Genomic DNA, 15,155 nt, shown 5'->3' on the forward strand with positions numbered 1-15,155 from the left:
CATGTCCTTGTGGGGACATGGATGAAACTGGAAGCCATCATCCTCAGCAAACTAACACAGGAACAGAAAACCAAACGCCACATGTTCTCACTCCTAAGTGGGAGTTGAACATTGAGAACACATGGATACAGAGAGGGGAACAACACTTACCAGGGCCTATTAGGGGGTGGTGGTTGAGGGGAGGGAACTTAGAGGGCAGGTCAATAGGTGTAACAAACCACTATGGCACATGTATACCTATGTAACAAACCTGCACATTCTGCACATATATCCCATTTTTTTTTAGAAGAAAAAAAGATTATAATGAACCTATATAATGGAGTAGGCTATACCATCTAGGTTTGTATAAGTACACGCTATGATGTTTGCACAACAAACTGACGACACATTTCTGAGAATGTATTCCCATCGTTAAGTGATGCATGACTGACTACACTAATTGGGATTCTATATGACAAGTTAATCATTCACTTATAATGCTGTTTTCTTTTTCCATTGGCTCCGAAAGTGTGCGTTTCAAACCTCTGGATACCTAATCTGTATTCTTTTATCTTATTGAGCGTCGTAAAGCACAGCGAAGATTGGCATTTTAAGATTTCAGATTTTAAAACATGGGTCTCTAGAGACGTAGACTAACCATCAAGAGAAAGATGAGGAATGCTCCAACTATTTGTGTCCCTACGGCTTAAAATAAGGGACATAAACTGTGCCAATTATATAACATGCCATTTAGAGGGATCACAGAGTGCCAGCAGGAGACCATGACAGATTACAGGAGGTGCCATTAGACCTCTGCTTTCAGTGATGCTTTAGGCTTTCCAGGTGTGGAAGTTTTCCTCAATCCTCAAAACTTAAGCATACATTGGCAAAAGTATGAAGAGGAAAACCTAATGTGTTATATTAATACCGTTCACTTCCTATGTGTCATGTAGAATATGTAGTCAGACGAAAAGGAATTTTATTACCAACTTGCCTGTGTCTTTTGACTTATCAAAACTCTTCTCTGGTAACAAGACAGCACCTTCTTTCTTTGTACATAAATATTTATGTTCACTCTTCCTAAGCATTGTATGGAGAGCGAAGTAAAAAGTCAGTGTTCTTTACTAATAAGCTACCTAACCAGCATACTTTAAAATTCTGTTCTTCCAGGTGGACCGTGGTTCCTGTAAACTTGTAATTATTACCCTAAGGGGTTAAATTGCAGCTAAGGAGTAGGTAAAATAGGATCTGACAAAATAGAAATATTTTGGAAGGCAGGGAATTTTAACTTCAGTCTAATGGTCTTGTACAGGGTTCAAGAAACTGCTTTTGTAAAGGTCCATGGTAAATGTTTAGGCTCTGCAGACCAACAGCTGCAACTAACAGATGCAGTCCATCACAGTTATTCACTGTAGAGCAAAAGCAGCCAGAGAGAATATGTAAATAAATGAGCATGACTGTGTTCCAATAAAACTTTATGTATATTGAGTTTCATATAATTTTTGCAAGTTATGATATAATTCTTTTGATTTTTTTCTAGCATTTGAAAATATAAAAATCATTCTTTAGCCCATGAGCCATGAACTGCATTGGGCCATGCTCTAGTAGTAGAGCTGACCCCTGCTCTAGCAGTAGAAAGGCTTAAAACTCAGGGAGAAAAATGATACCATACATCAGTTTCTCTTCTCCTTCTTCTCTTGCATAAAAATATGTCATCAAGCTGTGCCTCTCAGGAATGGCATGCAAATGAAATTCAAGATTGGATGACATACAAGTGCTAGGTATTTTTAATACTTGTTTGTTAGAGTGACAACACTTGCAGCTAAACTTTCTGCTGTGGTTGTTTTAAAACTGTACTTTATCTCTGGAGCATCTTTTTCTAAATAATGGAAAGCCAAGGGTTTTCTCAGGCTATTGCAAGAAGAAGAGAGATGGCACTCCTATTTTGTCTAAGTATTTTCTAGTTTTCTTCCCAGTGGTTTATTCCTGACAGTTTTAATACCTTTTCACAACTTATTTTTAGTCAGTTCTGTAAGCTATTGTTTTGGATTTGGCAGAGACGACTAAATGAGAGTACGCGTTACAGGGCAGAGCGCTCGCGATTTTCTAGGGCATCTGGAGTCTCGATGCCGCACAAGTGAATTTAATACTATTTTATTTTCCTGTTTATTTCTGAAATGTGGCTCGTGTTATTTGCAGGTGAAGATAATGCATTAAAGTCCTAGCAATTGAAAAGAGTAAATTGTACACTTGTTAATTTGAAAACAGCGTGACTAAAATTTAAAATGCATTAATGTGTTTGTGGGTTGTTTATAGTCACTGAAATATCTGTCATTTGCTTTATTTAAAAATTTCAGGTGGAGAAACCTTGCAGTGGTAGCCAAGATTTACTTCTTTATCCAGCTAAGAGAAAGCAGCTTTTGAGAAGTAAACTGGACACTGAGAAAGTACCTCCATCGCCACTACCTGGTCCCAAACAAACATCACCATTGAAAGGGTGTCCAACAGTTATGGCAGGAGACTTTAAAGAAAAAGTAGCAGACCTGCTGGTGAAATACACAAGTGGCCTTTGGGCCAGTGCTCTTCCGAAAGCATTTGAGGAAATGTACACAGTGAAATTCCCTGAGGATGCCTTAAAAAATCTTGCCTCACTTTCTGATGTATGCACCATAGACTACATTTCTGGAAATCCCCAGAAGGCCATTCTCTATGCTAAACTTCCATTGCCCACTGACAAAATCCAAAAGGATGCAGGGCAAGCACACGGTGATCATGATATCAGGACTATGGTTGAACGAGAGTATTTGCAGATAGAAGAAAACATTGCTGAAAGCGCTAATACCTTTACGGAGGACATAACAGTTCCTCCTTTAATGATTCCAACTGAAGCATCGCCATCTGTATTGGTGGTTGAACTGAGCAACACAAATGAAGTGGTTATCAGGCAAGTTTCATTTTCTAATTCTTTAGGATTCTGATGTACTGCTGTCACTTGTCTATTCTTCACATGGATGTTGAGGGTTAAAGGAAGAATAATATGGCCAGACGCAGTGGCTCATGCCTGTAATCCCAGCACTTTGGGAGGCCGAGGTGGGCGGATCACGAGGTTAGGAGATCGAGACCATCCTGGCTAACACGGTGAAACCCCATCTCTACTAAAAATATAAAAAATTAGCAGGGCGTGGTGGCGGGTGCCTGTAGTCCCAGCTACTTGGGAGGCTGAGGCAAGGGAATGGTGTCAACTCGGGAGGTGGAGCTTGCAGTGAGCCAAGATCGCGCCACTACACTCCAGCCAGGGTGAAAGAGCAAGACTCCGTCTCAAAAAAAAAAAGATATTCTTAGTTCTATAGAGTTATAGTGAGACTTAATAATGTATTAATATTTGTTAATTGTTAAAAATATACAGCTATCCTAAGATTACTAATAGCTTTAAAAATTGGAATGATAATATGAACTTGAAAAAAAGATTTATGTCAAAAGCGTGATGGTAACCATATTATGTCAAAAGCAATACCTAGTTCGCAGAAAAGGCAAGTGCCCCACACACTACATAATATGATTTATAATCTGGGACTATGTAGTATTTCCTAAAAGTAAAAATAGCTCAGAGCTGTTTTCCTTGCATAATACATCAGATTAGACCTTGGACCCAAAGATGCTCTGTTTATTTGAGTCTTTCAGTATCATTGCCTGAGAGGAGGCGTCATTGCCTAAGGCATCATTGCTGAAGTAACTAACAATAACTAGAATAACAACAGTCCAGCTCCAGGCACCTGTCTTGGACTTTTGGAGAAAATGCAGAATACATGGAAAATATAGAAAGACTATAATTTGCAGTCTCCATTTGGGAAAAAGAATGGGAACCTATGTAGCTGAACCCCTGGAGGTACCAGTCCAGGGTGTGGCCATGGCTGGGCAGATCAGAAAAATGCTGAAGCAAACAGAATCTGGGCACCTTCAACCAAATGGTCTTTTGGTTTGGGCTGTCACTCCTCCAGAGACCCATAACTGGGATGGAAAAGCCCAAAGAAGAACCACAAAAAATAATTAGAATCCTTCAATGAAAGAAAAGCTCAAAAATTTAAAGCTCTTCCATTTGAACAAATGAAATCTGAGTAGATAATAGAATGAACCTCGTATCTTCAGATGCTCAAACTAGAAGAACCTCCAGAAACTTTAGAGAGGATAAAGCTTTTATTCTAAGATGTGGTGTGGCCTGAAGATATAAATAGGTTGCTGAAGGCTAGAGGTCCCAATATGTTTCACTATTGTATTGAAGTAAAGGAAAGATATTGAAGCCCACATTACCACCTTTTACCATTTGACTATACTATAAAGAAACTTCCATGGCAGGATCCTTTGGTATCTGTAACCAGTAATTGTTGGTGCCATAGTCAGAGACCAAGCACCGGGCCGGACCAATCACATGGTTTCTGTTGTTCACACCAAGGTTTGTCAGGAGTCTGGATCAGTTCTAGGACTTCAGTAGAAGGGTTCTAATCTATTCCAGGATGATTATGTCAGGGTCGTCAGATTATTTAAATACCTTATCCCAGTAGGAATTTAAATCCTGGAGTCAGCATTTTATGTGTTCAGCAGAGTGGCTGGCAACCAGCAAGCAAGATGGGTAGTGTCTGCCATTAGGCTGACCTTAGGTTATTGGCTTCTGCCCTCCCCACAAGACTTTGCAAACCTCCACCAGACTGAACCCTGTTCTGTATCCGCATCTTCACCCAGGCAGGCAGTAGGCACTGGAAGCTGGATCTCTGGCTCATTAGGGCCTGGAGGGTACTGTGGCAGAACCCTCATCTCAAATATGGGAATCCCTTGTCTCAGAAATTAACTTTGTAAAACTTTGTATTTAGGGCATCCCTAAATTGGCCTATCCATCATTCTTTGCCCCCCTTGCTCAGGTAATTTGAGGATAATATATGACCTCATTCTCGTCATTACCCACTGTCGTACCAGCTGTAATGTCAGTCCTGCACTGTGCCTCATCCAACACCCTCCATCTTCCCCCTATCTGTGCAGCCCTCCTTCTCTCCTGGCTGCTTAAGAGAAGAGAAGCTGCCTGCAGATCCCAAGCCATTTCTCGTCACCTTCCTCCCTTCTGGCGGGAGCCTGTGTTTGGCAGACCACCACATCAGGGCTGCAGCCCAGGCCTTTGTCAGTTGAGCACCCAGGGCTACATAGCAGCACTAGGGAGAGGCCCAGTGAGACTCTAGGTCCCAGCAAATGGGCACTCGGGTGCAGTTGCAGACCTTCTGGAGGACTTCAGAGCCAAGAATGCAGCTGCATTCAAGGCAGTGCCTTAGTATTTGCAAAGCTCAATACATTTAAATGATAGTAGCTGGCTCAGTGGCACGTACACATCCTCCCAACTACTCAGCAGGCGAAAGTGGGAGGATTGCTTGAGCCCAGGGGTCCAACCTAGGTAACATAGCAGTGAAACCCTGTCTCAAAAAAAAAAATTAAATTTAAACTATAAGAGTATGGCAAAGCTTCTGCAGCTATTTCTGCAGCCAATAACATGCACATAATATTTCATTTTAAAATAGCCATTGCACGTGGTTTCCATTTTGTGTAGGACTTTCTGAGTTTTTTTTTTTTTTTCTCCTTGTAATGAATAGCTTGACTATGGCATCTTCTGCCCTGCTGATAATTACCAAGAATACATAGAAATAGTCCTAAAGGAACCATTTCTTAGAGCTGTACCCACTTGGAGCCTGGGTAAAACCTGGAACAATACAAAGAACAAGGTTCTTGTGGCATCTGCCCCATCTCCTGGGCCAAGTGATGCTGGTGCTGTTAGAGTATAGCCTTCCAGCTAAAAAGGCCTCGATCCTATGGCTGGGACAGCTTCTGTTATGTAACCCAAACTTGATATGCCAGGTTTTACACCCTAGAAGGAGACCCTGGAAGAAATCATCTCTGAGGACTAAAGCGCAAGAAAACAGTAGCCTGTTTTGATAACATGAACTGGCACAAGGTGACCACAGTTGTCAACAGTAGAAAAGTGTAGAAAGGAATAAGGACATAATCCTGAAAAAAAAAAAAGTTTCTCAACAAGCATACAGTTTTAGAGACATTTGACTAGAATATGGTACCTCTTTTAAGGGTATCAGAAGTCAATATTTTGTTGTAATTTGTTCAAATTCTTTAATAAGTTTGGAGGGGGGTGTCACATTGTTGTATTTAGTGTACTTACAGCTTTGTTTTTTCTCTAGTAAAATTTCATTGCTTTTCAAAGCTTGACCCAGCCCTAGTTAGGGCAAAACTATGTTCTAGATTCTCTTCTTAGTAATCTGTAAAGATTTCCAGCAGCCTTAGTCAAGATCCAGCATTGACCCTCACTTCTCTGGCCTCCAGGCCTCTCTTGGTATCTCCATTTTCCGCGTCTCCTCCTCTCTCCCCTTCCTGACTCTTTTCTCAGCCTTGTCCTTCCTGAGGACACTATCGCTGCTTCTTGTTATGCCCTCTCGTTGTCTGGATTGCTCCACGTTTCCTTTGTTGTGGGATATGTTGGACCAAACGTTTGCTGTGTTGTTTGGTGTGTGTTTTGTGCAATCTCCATTATCCCTTCTCTGAGAGGGAGTCTCACTCTGTCGTCCAGGCTGGAGTGCAGTGGTGTGATCTTGGCTCACTGCAACCTGCAACTTCCACCTCCCGGGTTCAAGCGATTCTCCTGCCTCAGCCTCCCAAGTAGCTGGGACTACAGGCATCCACCCCCCACACCCAGCTAATTTTTGTATTTTTAGTAGAGATAGGATTTCACCATATTGGCCAGGCTGGTCTCAAACTCCTGACCTTGTGATCCGCCTGCCTCGGCCTCCCAAAGTGCTGGAATTACAGGTGTGAGCCACCGTGCCCAGCCCCCTTATCTTCTTTTTCAAGAGATAAGTATTTCACTGAATACACCTTGTCCTCCCTGTTGATATAAGCAAGTCCGAGGCTGGAACCAAAGATGGCAGCAGAGAAAAAAGAAGGACAAAAACGAATTCCTATTGCTTTTCTTCTTCTAGGTTACTTCATTTGCATTCTCTTCTTTTGACTGATTCAGGTATGTGGGCAAAGACTATTCTGCTGCTCAGGAATTAATGGAAGATGAGATGAAGGAATATTACAGTAAGAATCCTAAGGTCACACCAGTCCAGGCCGTGAATGTTGGGCAGTTGCTGGCCGTAAATGCTGAGGAGGACGCCTGGTTACGGGCACAGGTCATCTCAACAGAAGAGAACAAAATAAAGGCAAGCACTGTTTACTTTGTCATAGCATTATGGATACAAATACCTTATTATTTTCCAAATGTAAATATTTTTTACATTTTTCAAATTTAAATGTATCCTATAACTAAAGGTAGTTTTCAGTGGAAGTTGAAAAGATAATATCTGTAAAAGGTTATCCCTGTCAGCCTTTAAATTCGTGGTAGTTATATTATCTCAAGAGTTTTCGTTAAAAAAATAAATTCCCCATGGGAGTATTCATAACACATTATCCAATCAGGGAAAGACACTTCCTATTCCCAGGGGATGTATAATGAATACTGACCAGAACTCTGTGGGCTTCTTATCAAGGCCAGTACTTTGGAGTGAGGGAAGCCATACAGACCAAAGGAGACCATTATTCTTCCCCCTCTTCTGTAGCCAAGACACAGGTCCTTCTCCACAGCTGCTCCCAGCGTAGCCCTCTCCACCCTCTTGAAAAGGCCAGTGGGCCCGTTTGCCACTCGCTTCCATCAGCAGACTCTTCTGGGCTTGGCTACATTCGTGGATATCAGCCTCTGCCCTTTGCCTTTTCATACCGTCAATGCAGAGACCAAGAAGCACAGTTTCCCTGAGAGCAGTAGTGTCTCAGGGCCTTGGAACACCCAAATAACATGCAGAGAAATTAGGTATTAGCTCCGTGTGCTGTGTGGTCAGTTGTACTAGTGTATTTTTAATGTGTTACTTCTTTCTATCTTGGTGGAAGCTGTGTGTCTATTTGGAATTTATCCTTTGAATAATGGGCCTGCTACTTGATAGAGAATTTGGAGGGAGAGAAAGTCTTTTCTTTCTCGATTGTTAAGATGTCTCCCTTCCCTAAAGGGCAATGTGCTTTAAGACTTGGGTTCATTTCTGTCCTTCATGATGGGAAGGACACTGTGCAGAAGGGTGACCCTAGTTCCCCACTTCTATAGTCCCTTGTATTTATACAGAGCGCTCTTGGACTGTGAGGGGAATGTATCTAAGATCTTTTGGTTTTCTCTAGATTTTGCAAGCAGGGAAATATGTTTCTATTTCTGCAGCCTCTGTTCCATAATACAAAACCTTATTCCATGTGCCACTATCAGCCGCCAGCTGGTAATCCTATATGTGTCACTGAGTGCAGATGACCAGTCCCTGAATGCAGGCTTAAGTCCATCAGTTACTGGCCACTGAACCCCCGCTACAAGTGAGAGTTAGGAGGTCAGAAAGGGATACTGCTGTTTCTTAGCAGGTTGCTCAATAGGAGAGGCCCTGACCCTCTCCAGAAGTAAGCTCACCCAACCACCCAGCCACGCTTTCCCATTTGCAGAGGCATTTAGGAAATTCCCTAGCTGAATCTACAGAGGCACAAATTTTAAGTAATTTGACTGACTTTAAAAATCTGAAAGTTGGAAAATAGTTTGCCAGTTTCTTATGAACACTTGCCATATGACCTCTAAGGCCCACAAGGTTTCTTGTACATACATGTGTGTTGCAGCATTATTATTAATAGCCCCAAACTGGACACAGCCCAAATGTTCACCAACAGGTGAATCATAAAAACAAATTATAGTTTATTCATGTAGTGGAATACTGTTAACAATACAAAGGAATTAACTACTGATATACATAGTTTCATGGACAAACCTCACAGATTTTGTGCTGAGCAAAAGAAGCCAGGCACAAGAGAGTAATGTTGTATGATTTCATGTAAATGATGTCTAAGAGCAGGTAAAATTCATCTGCAGTGATAGAAATCAGATCAGTGGTTGCCTGGGACAGGAGGTGGAGGGGGGCTAATTGCACAGGGCAAGAGGAGACTTTTTGGGGTGGTGTAAATGGTCTATATGTTGATTATGGTGATGATTATATGGATGTATACATTGATCAAAGCCCATCAAACTGTATTGTAAACAGGTATCTTTTATTCAGTGTAAATTATACTTGGATAAAGTTTGAAACCTGGAAGAAGCTAAGGACCACGATGATCACTGGACCAAAGGAGAACACAGGGCTTGGGCACTAGTCCTGAGTCTGCCTGTATTTGGGTGTGTGCCTTTGGTCAAGTCCCTCCATTCCTCTGGGTCTCTAGTTGATAGGAGATAACTATCCCTAAATGTTCCTAGATAAACTTCTATTTCCTGGCCATTTCACTCCCCCGGCCCTTAGGAAGTTCAACAAAAGCTAAGCTATTTTAAGGCACAGAGATTTCTTATGAAGAGAAGAATCATACGTAAATCTTAGTGACACATTAACAGTGTAACAATATTTACAATAAATAATGCAGATATTCCAAAAGGATATCTCCCAGTCTGAAGTCGATAGGGCAGTCACTTTCTTTCCTCCCTCCCTCCTTCTACTTTGGGAATTCAAGCTCTCGTGTCAGAACTGAGTCTCAGCTCTTCCATTTCTAGCTGTGTGGCCTTAGGAAAGTTATTTAACTTCCCTGATTGCTTATCTGTAAATTCAGACACTCTCATCATGTTGTATCTGCCTGATACACTTTTTCACTTTTTCCTGGAGCCAAGAACAAAACATACAAGTCCTTGTTCTCATGAAGCTTACATTCTAGTGAGAAAAGAGAGATGACAAGCATGCAATAAACACACAAAACAATTTTAGTACAATGAAGGAAATAACCAATAAAGGAAATAACTATGATAGAAAATAACTCTCAAGCAAGAGATAGGCAGAGTGATGTGACCTCATTTAGATGCTTCAGAAATCATTCTGGGACTGTTGTGGGGGAATGGAGTGTATAATAGGGCACAGAAGGAAAGTAATACTGGTTAGGTGGCTGTTGTAATAGCCAGCTACCTTGTAACCTGGATTAGTGAAGATGGAGGTAGTGGAAGAGATTCAGGATATATTTGGAGGTAGAACTGACAGGACACTGACCTGTTAGAAGTGGATGGTAAGCAAAAGAGAAGATTGAAGATAAGCTACTGGATTTGGGGCTTGAGCAGTTGACTAGATATTGGTGCTATTTTTTGAAATTGGGAAGTCAGAGAGGAAAACCATTGTGGAGAACAATTGAGAATTTCATAGGACCTGCTAGGTTTGAGAATAGCTATCAAATGTCACATGGATGAATTTGGAGCTCAGGGAGCAGTTAGGACTGGAGATGTGTCAGGTTGGGAGGCATCAGCATATGGGTGCTATTGAAATCACAGGACAAGATGAGATCCCCTAGAGAGAGAATACACGTAGAGAGGAGGAGGGGCCTGGGACCAGGTCCTGAAACCCTTCAGTATTTACATGGAGGCATTAGGGGAGCAGAGAAGCCTGTAAAGATGGCCCAAGAAGAAAAACCAAGAGAGTGGTGTCACAGAAGCCAGAAAAAGAAAGCGTCTCATGAAGAAGGGAGTGACCAGCCTCGTCATTGCTGCTGAGAATTATGGGCTGGATGTGAAGAATAAAAAAGGTAGCTCGGTATCTTGTGCAGTAGCAAGCTCTTGGGACAGTGGTGACTGTAGCAATCCGGGCCTGAACTTGTTCCCCACATCCCCACGAAGCTGACAGAGACGGTTTCTCCCTTTATTTGGAGAAACCCCAGCTACTTAGCACCAGGCTTGCTTCGCTTGAATTGAACTTTGTCTGGTGGTAAGTACTGATTCCTTCCTTGCTTTCCCTGTCAGATCCTTGGTGAGTAGGAGAAACAGGAGATGCAGTCACCCGCTGAGGCTGGTGCCAGTTTGGCCTGACCCAGGCGCACATCCCAGGGGAGTCTGCTGGGTGATAGGTAGTGCTGGGAGACCTTTGTCCACTTGATGGTGCCAGAGAACCAAGAATGGACTGGGGCCTTATGCCAGGATTATGTGACTACTGGCCCTGATCCTAGGACATTAGAGAGAGAGAGAGACTACTGAACCCTCACAGAGCAAAGGACACAGAGCAGAGTGTGGTGAGAGTCACACTGGACAATGCATGGACAAGCGTTTTATACACTGCAGTTGCCATACAAACATGTATGATTAAAAACAAGAAAAGAAGCTACAAACAGTTCAGAAACACTTTCTTTTGAGGCTTTGGAGCAGTTATTCTTTAATCTGTTCTTGTGCTAAGAATACATTCTGAATTTCCCAGGAGTCATGATTTCACATGCTATGTCCTATTGTCAGACCACGTTACCTCCATTTTGGGCCTGGGAAGAACAGAATCTAAGTTGTAGGTGGTGATAGCTGTTAAAGGAACTGAGAGCTGCCTGACTCCTGAGGCCTATGAGAAGTAAAAGCAGGTGCTAATTTAGGATTGGAGAAATAGATTTGTGCACTTAAATGGCCAGCTGCCTGACATGCAGCCCTACTAGCGATCTAGGCCTAAGTCTGTGTTGAGTCAGATGTGGATTCTAAGAGATGATCTTTCTGATACAAGGTAGACAGGCCCCACAGGCCCACTTATCACATGGCCAAGGAAAGGAGTTAGTGGTGTCTTCTGCTTTTTTCCCTTAGATTCTCTGCTGGGGAGGGTTTTTGTTTCGTGTGTTTAGTACCATAATCTAGGTACTAAGAAGCTGGCCTGTGGACTTTATTTTCAGGGAGGCAGTGAAAGGAACCTACCTCATGTTACTTGGTATTAAGGCCAAGACTTTGCCCTGGTTTTTGTTATTGTTGTGTTTGCTTTGTGTCTTTTAATAACCATCATCTTCTTTAATTAGAGATGCATATTAGGTTTTCAACATTTTCCCTTAGATTCTTAGTTATTCTAAACCATAGCTTAATGTTTCTAGATTTTTATTTTTCTCAAAAAAAGGCTTTGTGTTTATATAATCCTTTTAAACTGAAGATTCTATAAATATTCTTAAAAATAATATCCAGGCTCTTAACAATCTGTGCTAATGGTGAGGAAAAGTTGTGCAGGTTTCTGCAAACACAGACCTCTGTTCAGCAGACTTAGGGCCTTTTGCTGAGCTGAAAGAAGGCCTAACCCAGCTTCACACCCTTGAAAAAAATAGGTACACCTGTTTTTCAGTTTAGAATTCCATGTTGTTCAGCAGTGATACCATTGTTGTCATTGATGAAGCATCTCGGTCCCTGGAAGCACAGTAGCTGAGAATAGCCATCACAAATGCTGCTTTGGGGATTTAGAATCTGATAAATACCACAAGGATGATGCCTGCCATAGAAACAAATACTGCTGTCCAGGGAATGAGTGGAAATGTGTAACTCAAAAAAGAATAAGCTGATGCAGGCATTATGATATTAATGAAAGTACCAAAGGGGAGGGGAGCAGAGTTGGCAGAACCAGGTAGATAGGCTGCTGAGAGACTGGCAACAGCAAGGTGGCAGGGCTGAGCAGTCCTGTTCTTCCCATTGAAGGGGTAGGGTGAGGTAGAAGACTGGGGCCTGGAACCAGGACCCCTGGTTTCCTTCGTCTCAGCTCCAGCCTTTCTCTTCTGTGGTAAGTCAGGGACACCTCCCCAGCTTTTTCCAGGTGCCACTGTGCCACTCAGCTTGCTGATTATGGAATAAGATTGAGCCAATTAAGTGTATCAAATGAATTTTTTAAAGAGAGGATAAAGAACTAAACATTCTGTTTTTTTAATCATTAGGTATGCTATGTTGACTATGGTTTTAGTGAAAATGTTGAAAAAACCAAAGCATACAAATTAAACCCGAAGTTTTGTTCACTCTCATTTCAAGCTACAAAATGTAAGCTTGCAGGTAAGAGGAACTTTTTAAAAAACTCTCTGCATTTCAATAGGTTATTACCACTGTACATTTGGATGGTTGAATCCTAAAATGAACTAAGTATCTCGTGTTATAATGTGTTACTTCTTGAAAGGTTTAAATTCATGTCTAATGTGTTCTTTATAAGATACCATTATAAAAATGTTATGTTTTTATATTTTATGTTATATATAAAAACGTATTATAATTTCTTATAAAAATGTCAATAGCCATCTTAAAGGGATATTTCTTGTTCTGACTGCCCTAGTAACAATTGATAGAGGCCCTGTTTCATGACATTTGATCAGTTTCAATATGTTGTTCAGCATGTTATGAGTTGACTCTCAGCCCCTTTCCCACTGAGATGGACTGTGGTGATTCTATGAGGATGTGACTGACACACCCTCACGCACCCAAGCATGAGTTTGATCACAGGTCACATGCAGTTTCTGGCATAGTAGATGTATCATTGTTCTTTTCCTTCCTCCTAAAGGAAACAGAGGAATCCACCTATATGAGAGTGCCATGTAGGGATAAACTTAAAGGACAGATGACACATTGGTCATGTTCGTGATAAGGAAAGGCATTGAAATATGCACCATGCTGGGGGGACTTGAGCCAAATGCAGAAAATGATCATAATTATTTCATGAAAATTAGTACTCTGAAGAAATGCCTCCTTCCCAGTGGGATGAATTCTTATGTCACAGGAGCTGGGTTTGACTCTTATCTGTGAGATAAACCTGAAGAAATTTAAAAAACTTGTTAACAACTTTTAGAAGTTGGTGTTGGAAAGAATGTATCAAGAGCATAGGACAGGATTTAGGGTGTTGAAATTAAATGTTTGAGAAAAGTTCAAAGTTATAAGTCTGGAGAACAGAACAAGAAGAAAAAACTCAGGAGGAGTCTGAATTTTAGCTTGTGGATTTAAAGTAGAAAAATATGGAAATAGGCATTATAGTACCATTGGGGGAAATATGAGCTAGTTTTAATGCATTTAATACATTAACTTAGGATTGTCATATATATTATGTGGAACTATAATTTTCTAAGAATTTAAGGAGTAGTTGGACTACAACAAAATTCATCTAATACCTGTGTTATGTTAAACACTACTTAATCTCTCTTTGATAAATCAGAAGGTTCTTTGGTATCCTAAGGGTCAGTAAAAAAGAAACAATAGTGGTTGTCTCAATTTCCAATAAATATGTGTTCATTTCATAAGAAAAATAATTGTATATATGTAGGAAGTGCATTACAAACATATGACTAGAAGACATAATTGATGGCTTCTCATATGTGTTAGTTTTTTGGTTTTAAATATGTGTTCATGTATAAAGTGAAGACTGTTTCTCCCAAGGTAGAAATTCTGATTGATTATCCATTTTTCTGCTTGTTTTAACATTGCCTGCCTTAGTGTATCATTCAAAAGGGCATTTACATTATATTTTTTTAAAACCTAAGAGGTAAGATAAAGATTATAAAACAAAGCTTTCATATAAAATTTAATAATTTTGCAGTAGGCTTATAATTTTAATAATGGTCAAAACAGACACAATCCATCTGTTCATCTTGAAATGATTTTTCTAATTAAGTAGAAATTAAAAGATTCAATATTTTTCAGGCTTGGAAGTCCTAAGTGATGACCCTGATCTAGTGAAGGTGGTTGAATCTTTAACTTGTGGAAAGATCTTTGCAGTGGAAATACTTGACAAAGCTGACATTCCACTTGTTGTTCTGTATGATACCTCAGGAGAAGATGATATCAATATCAATGCCACCTGCTTGAAGGCTATATGTGACAAGTCACTAGAAGTTCACCTGCAGGTACCACTGTGATCACTGTTGTTGCTTGTTACACATTTTGTATGAGAGAAAAATCACCAGAATATTATACATTTTAGGCTAACAGTTGATAGAGACAGATTACATTTACATTGAGGGGAAAAAAGGAGGGAGTGGGGCTAGAAGGGAAAAAAGTACCAAAATGTTCAGAGTAATTGTTTCTTAGGAACTGGAATTTTTATTTTCCATTTCCTGCAATGAGCATCTGTTGATTTTATGAGATTATTTTGTAAAGATAATAAGGAAAAATAATACAAAAGAAGGGAAAATTGGGTCCACGAAGATGTTGATTATTAGCTTTAACTTTTTTTTTAATGTGAAGAACATAAATGCCCCAAAAGAAGGAAGCCTTTAAATAAATTATAGAATATCTACCCAGGAGAATAAGATGAGATGTTAAAAATGGTCATTTTAAAGATTTCATAGAAACAGTGGGAAAA

At 40.6% G+C, this 15,155-nt stretch overlaps 1 protein-coding gene across 2 annotated transcripts in view; it reads left to right on the plus strand.

Annotated features, from left to right (window-relative positions):
* Positions 1 to 15,155, plus strand: part of TDRD7 (tudor domain containing 7) — an 86,724-nt gene that overhangs the window by 47,204 nt on the left and 24,365 nt on the right. For both annotated transcript variants that reach the window (XM_032164629.2, XM_032164630.2), the window contains exons 7-10: positions 2,337 to 2,923; positions 7,040 to 7,226; positions 12,754 to 12,865; positions 14,495 to 14,697. In XM_032164629.2, the coding sequence (XP_032020520.1) occupies positions 2,337 to 2,923; positions 7,040 to 7,226; positions 12,754 to 12,865; positions 14,495 to 14,697 (1,089 nt within the window). The remainder of the gene's footprint in view (positions 1 to 2,336; positions 2,924 to 7,039; positions 7,227 to 12,753; positions 12,866 to 14,494; positions 14,698 to 15,155) is intronic.

The sequence above is a fragment of the Hylobates moloch genome, unplaced genomic scaffold (assembly GCF_009828535.3).
Source record: "Hylobates moloch isolate HMO894 unplaced genomic scaffold, HMol_V3 SCAFFOLD_10, whole genome shotgun sequence".
NCBI classification, from domain to species: Eukaryota; Metazoa; Chordata; class Mammalia; order Primates; family Hylobatidae; genus Hylobates; species Hylobates moloch.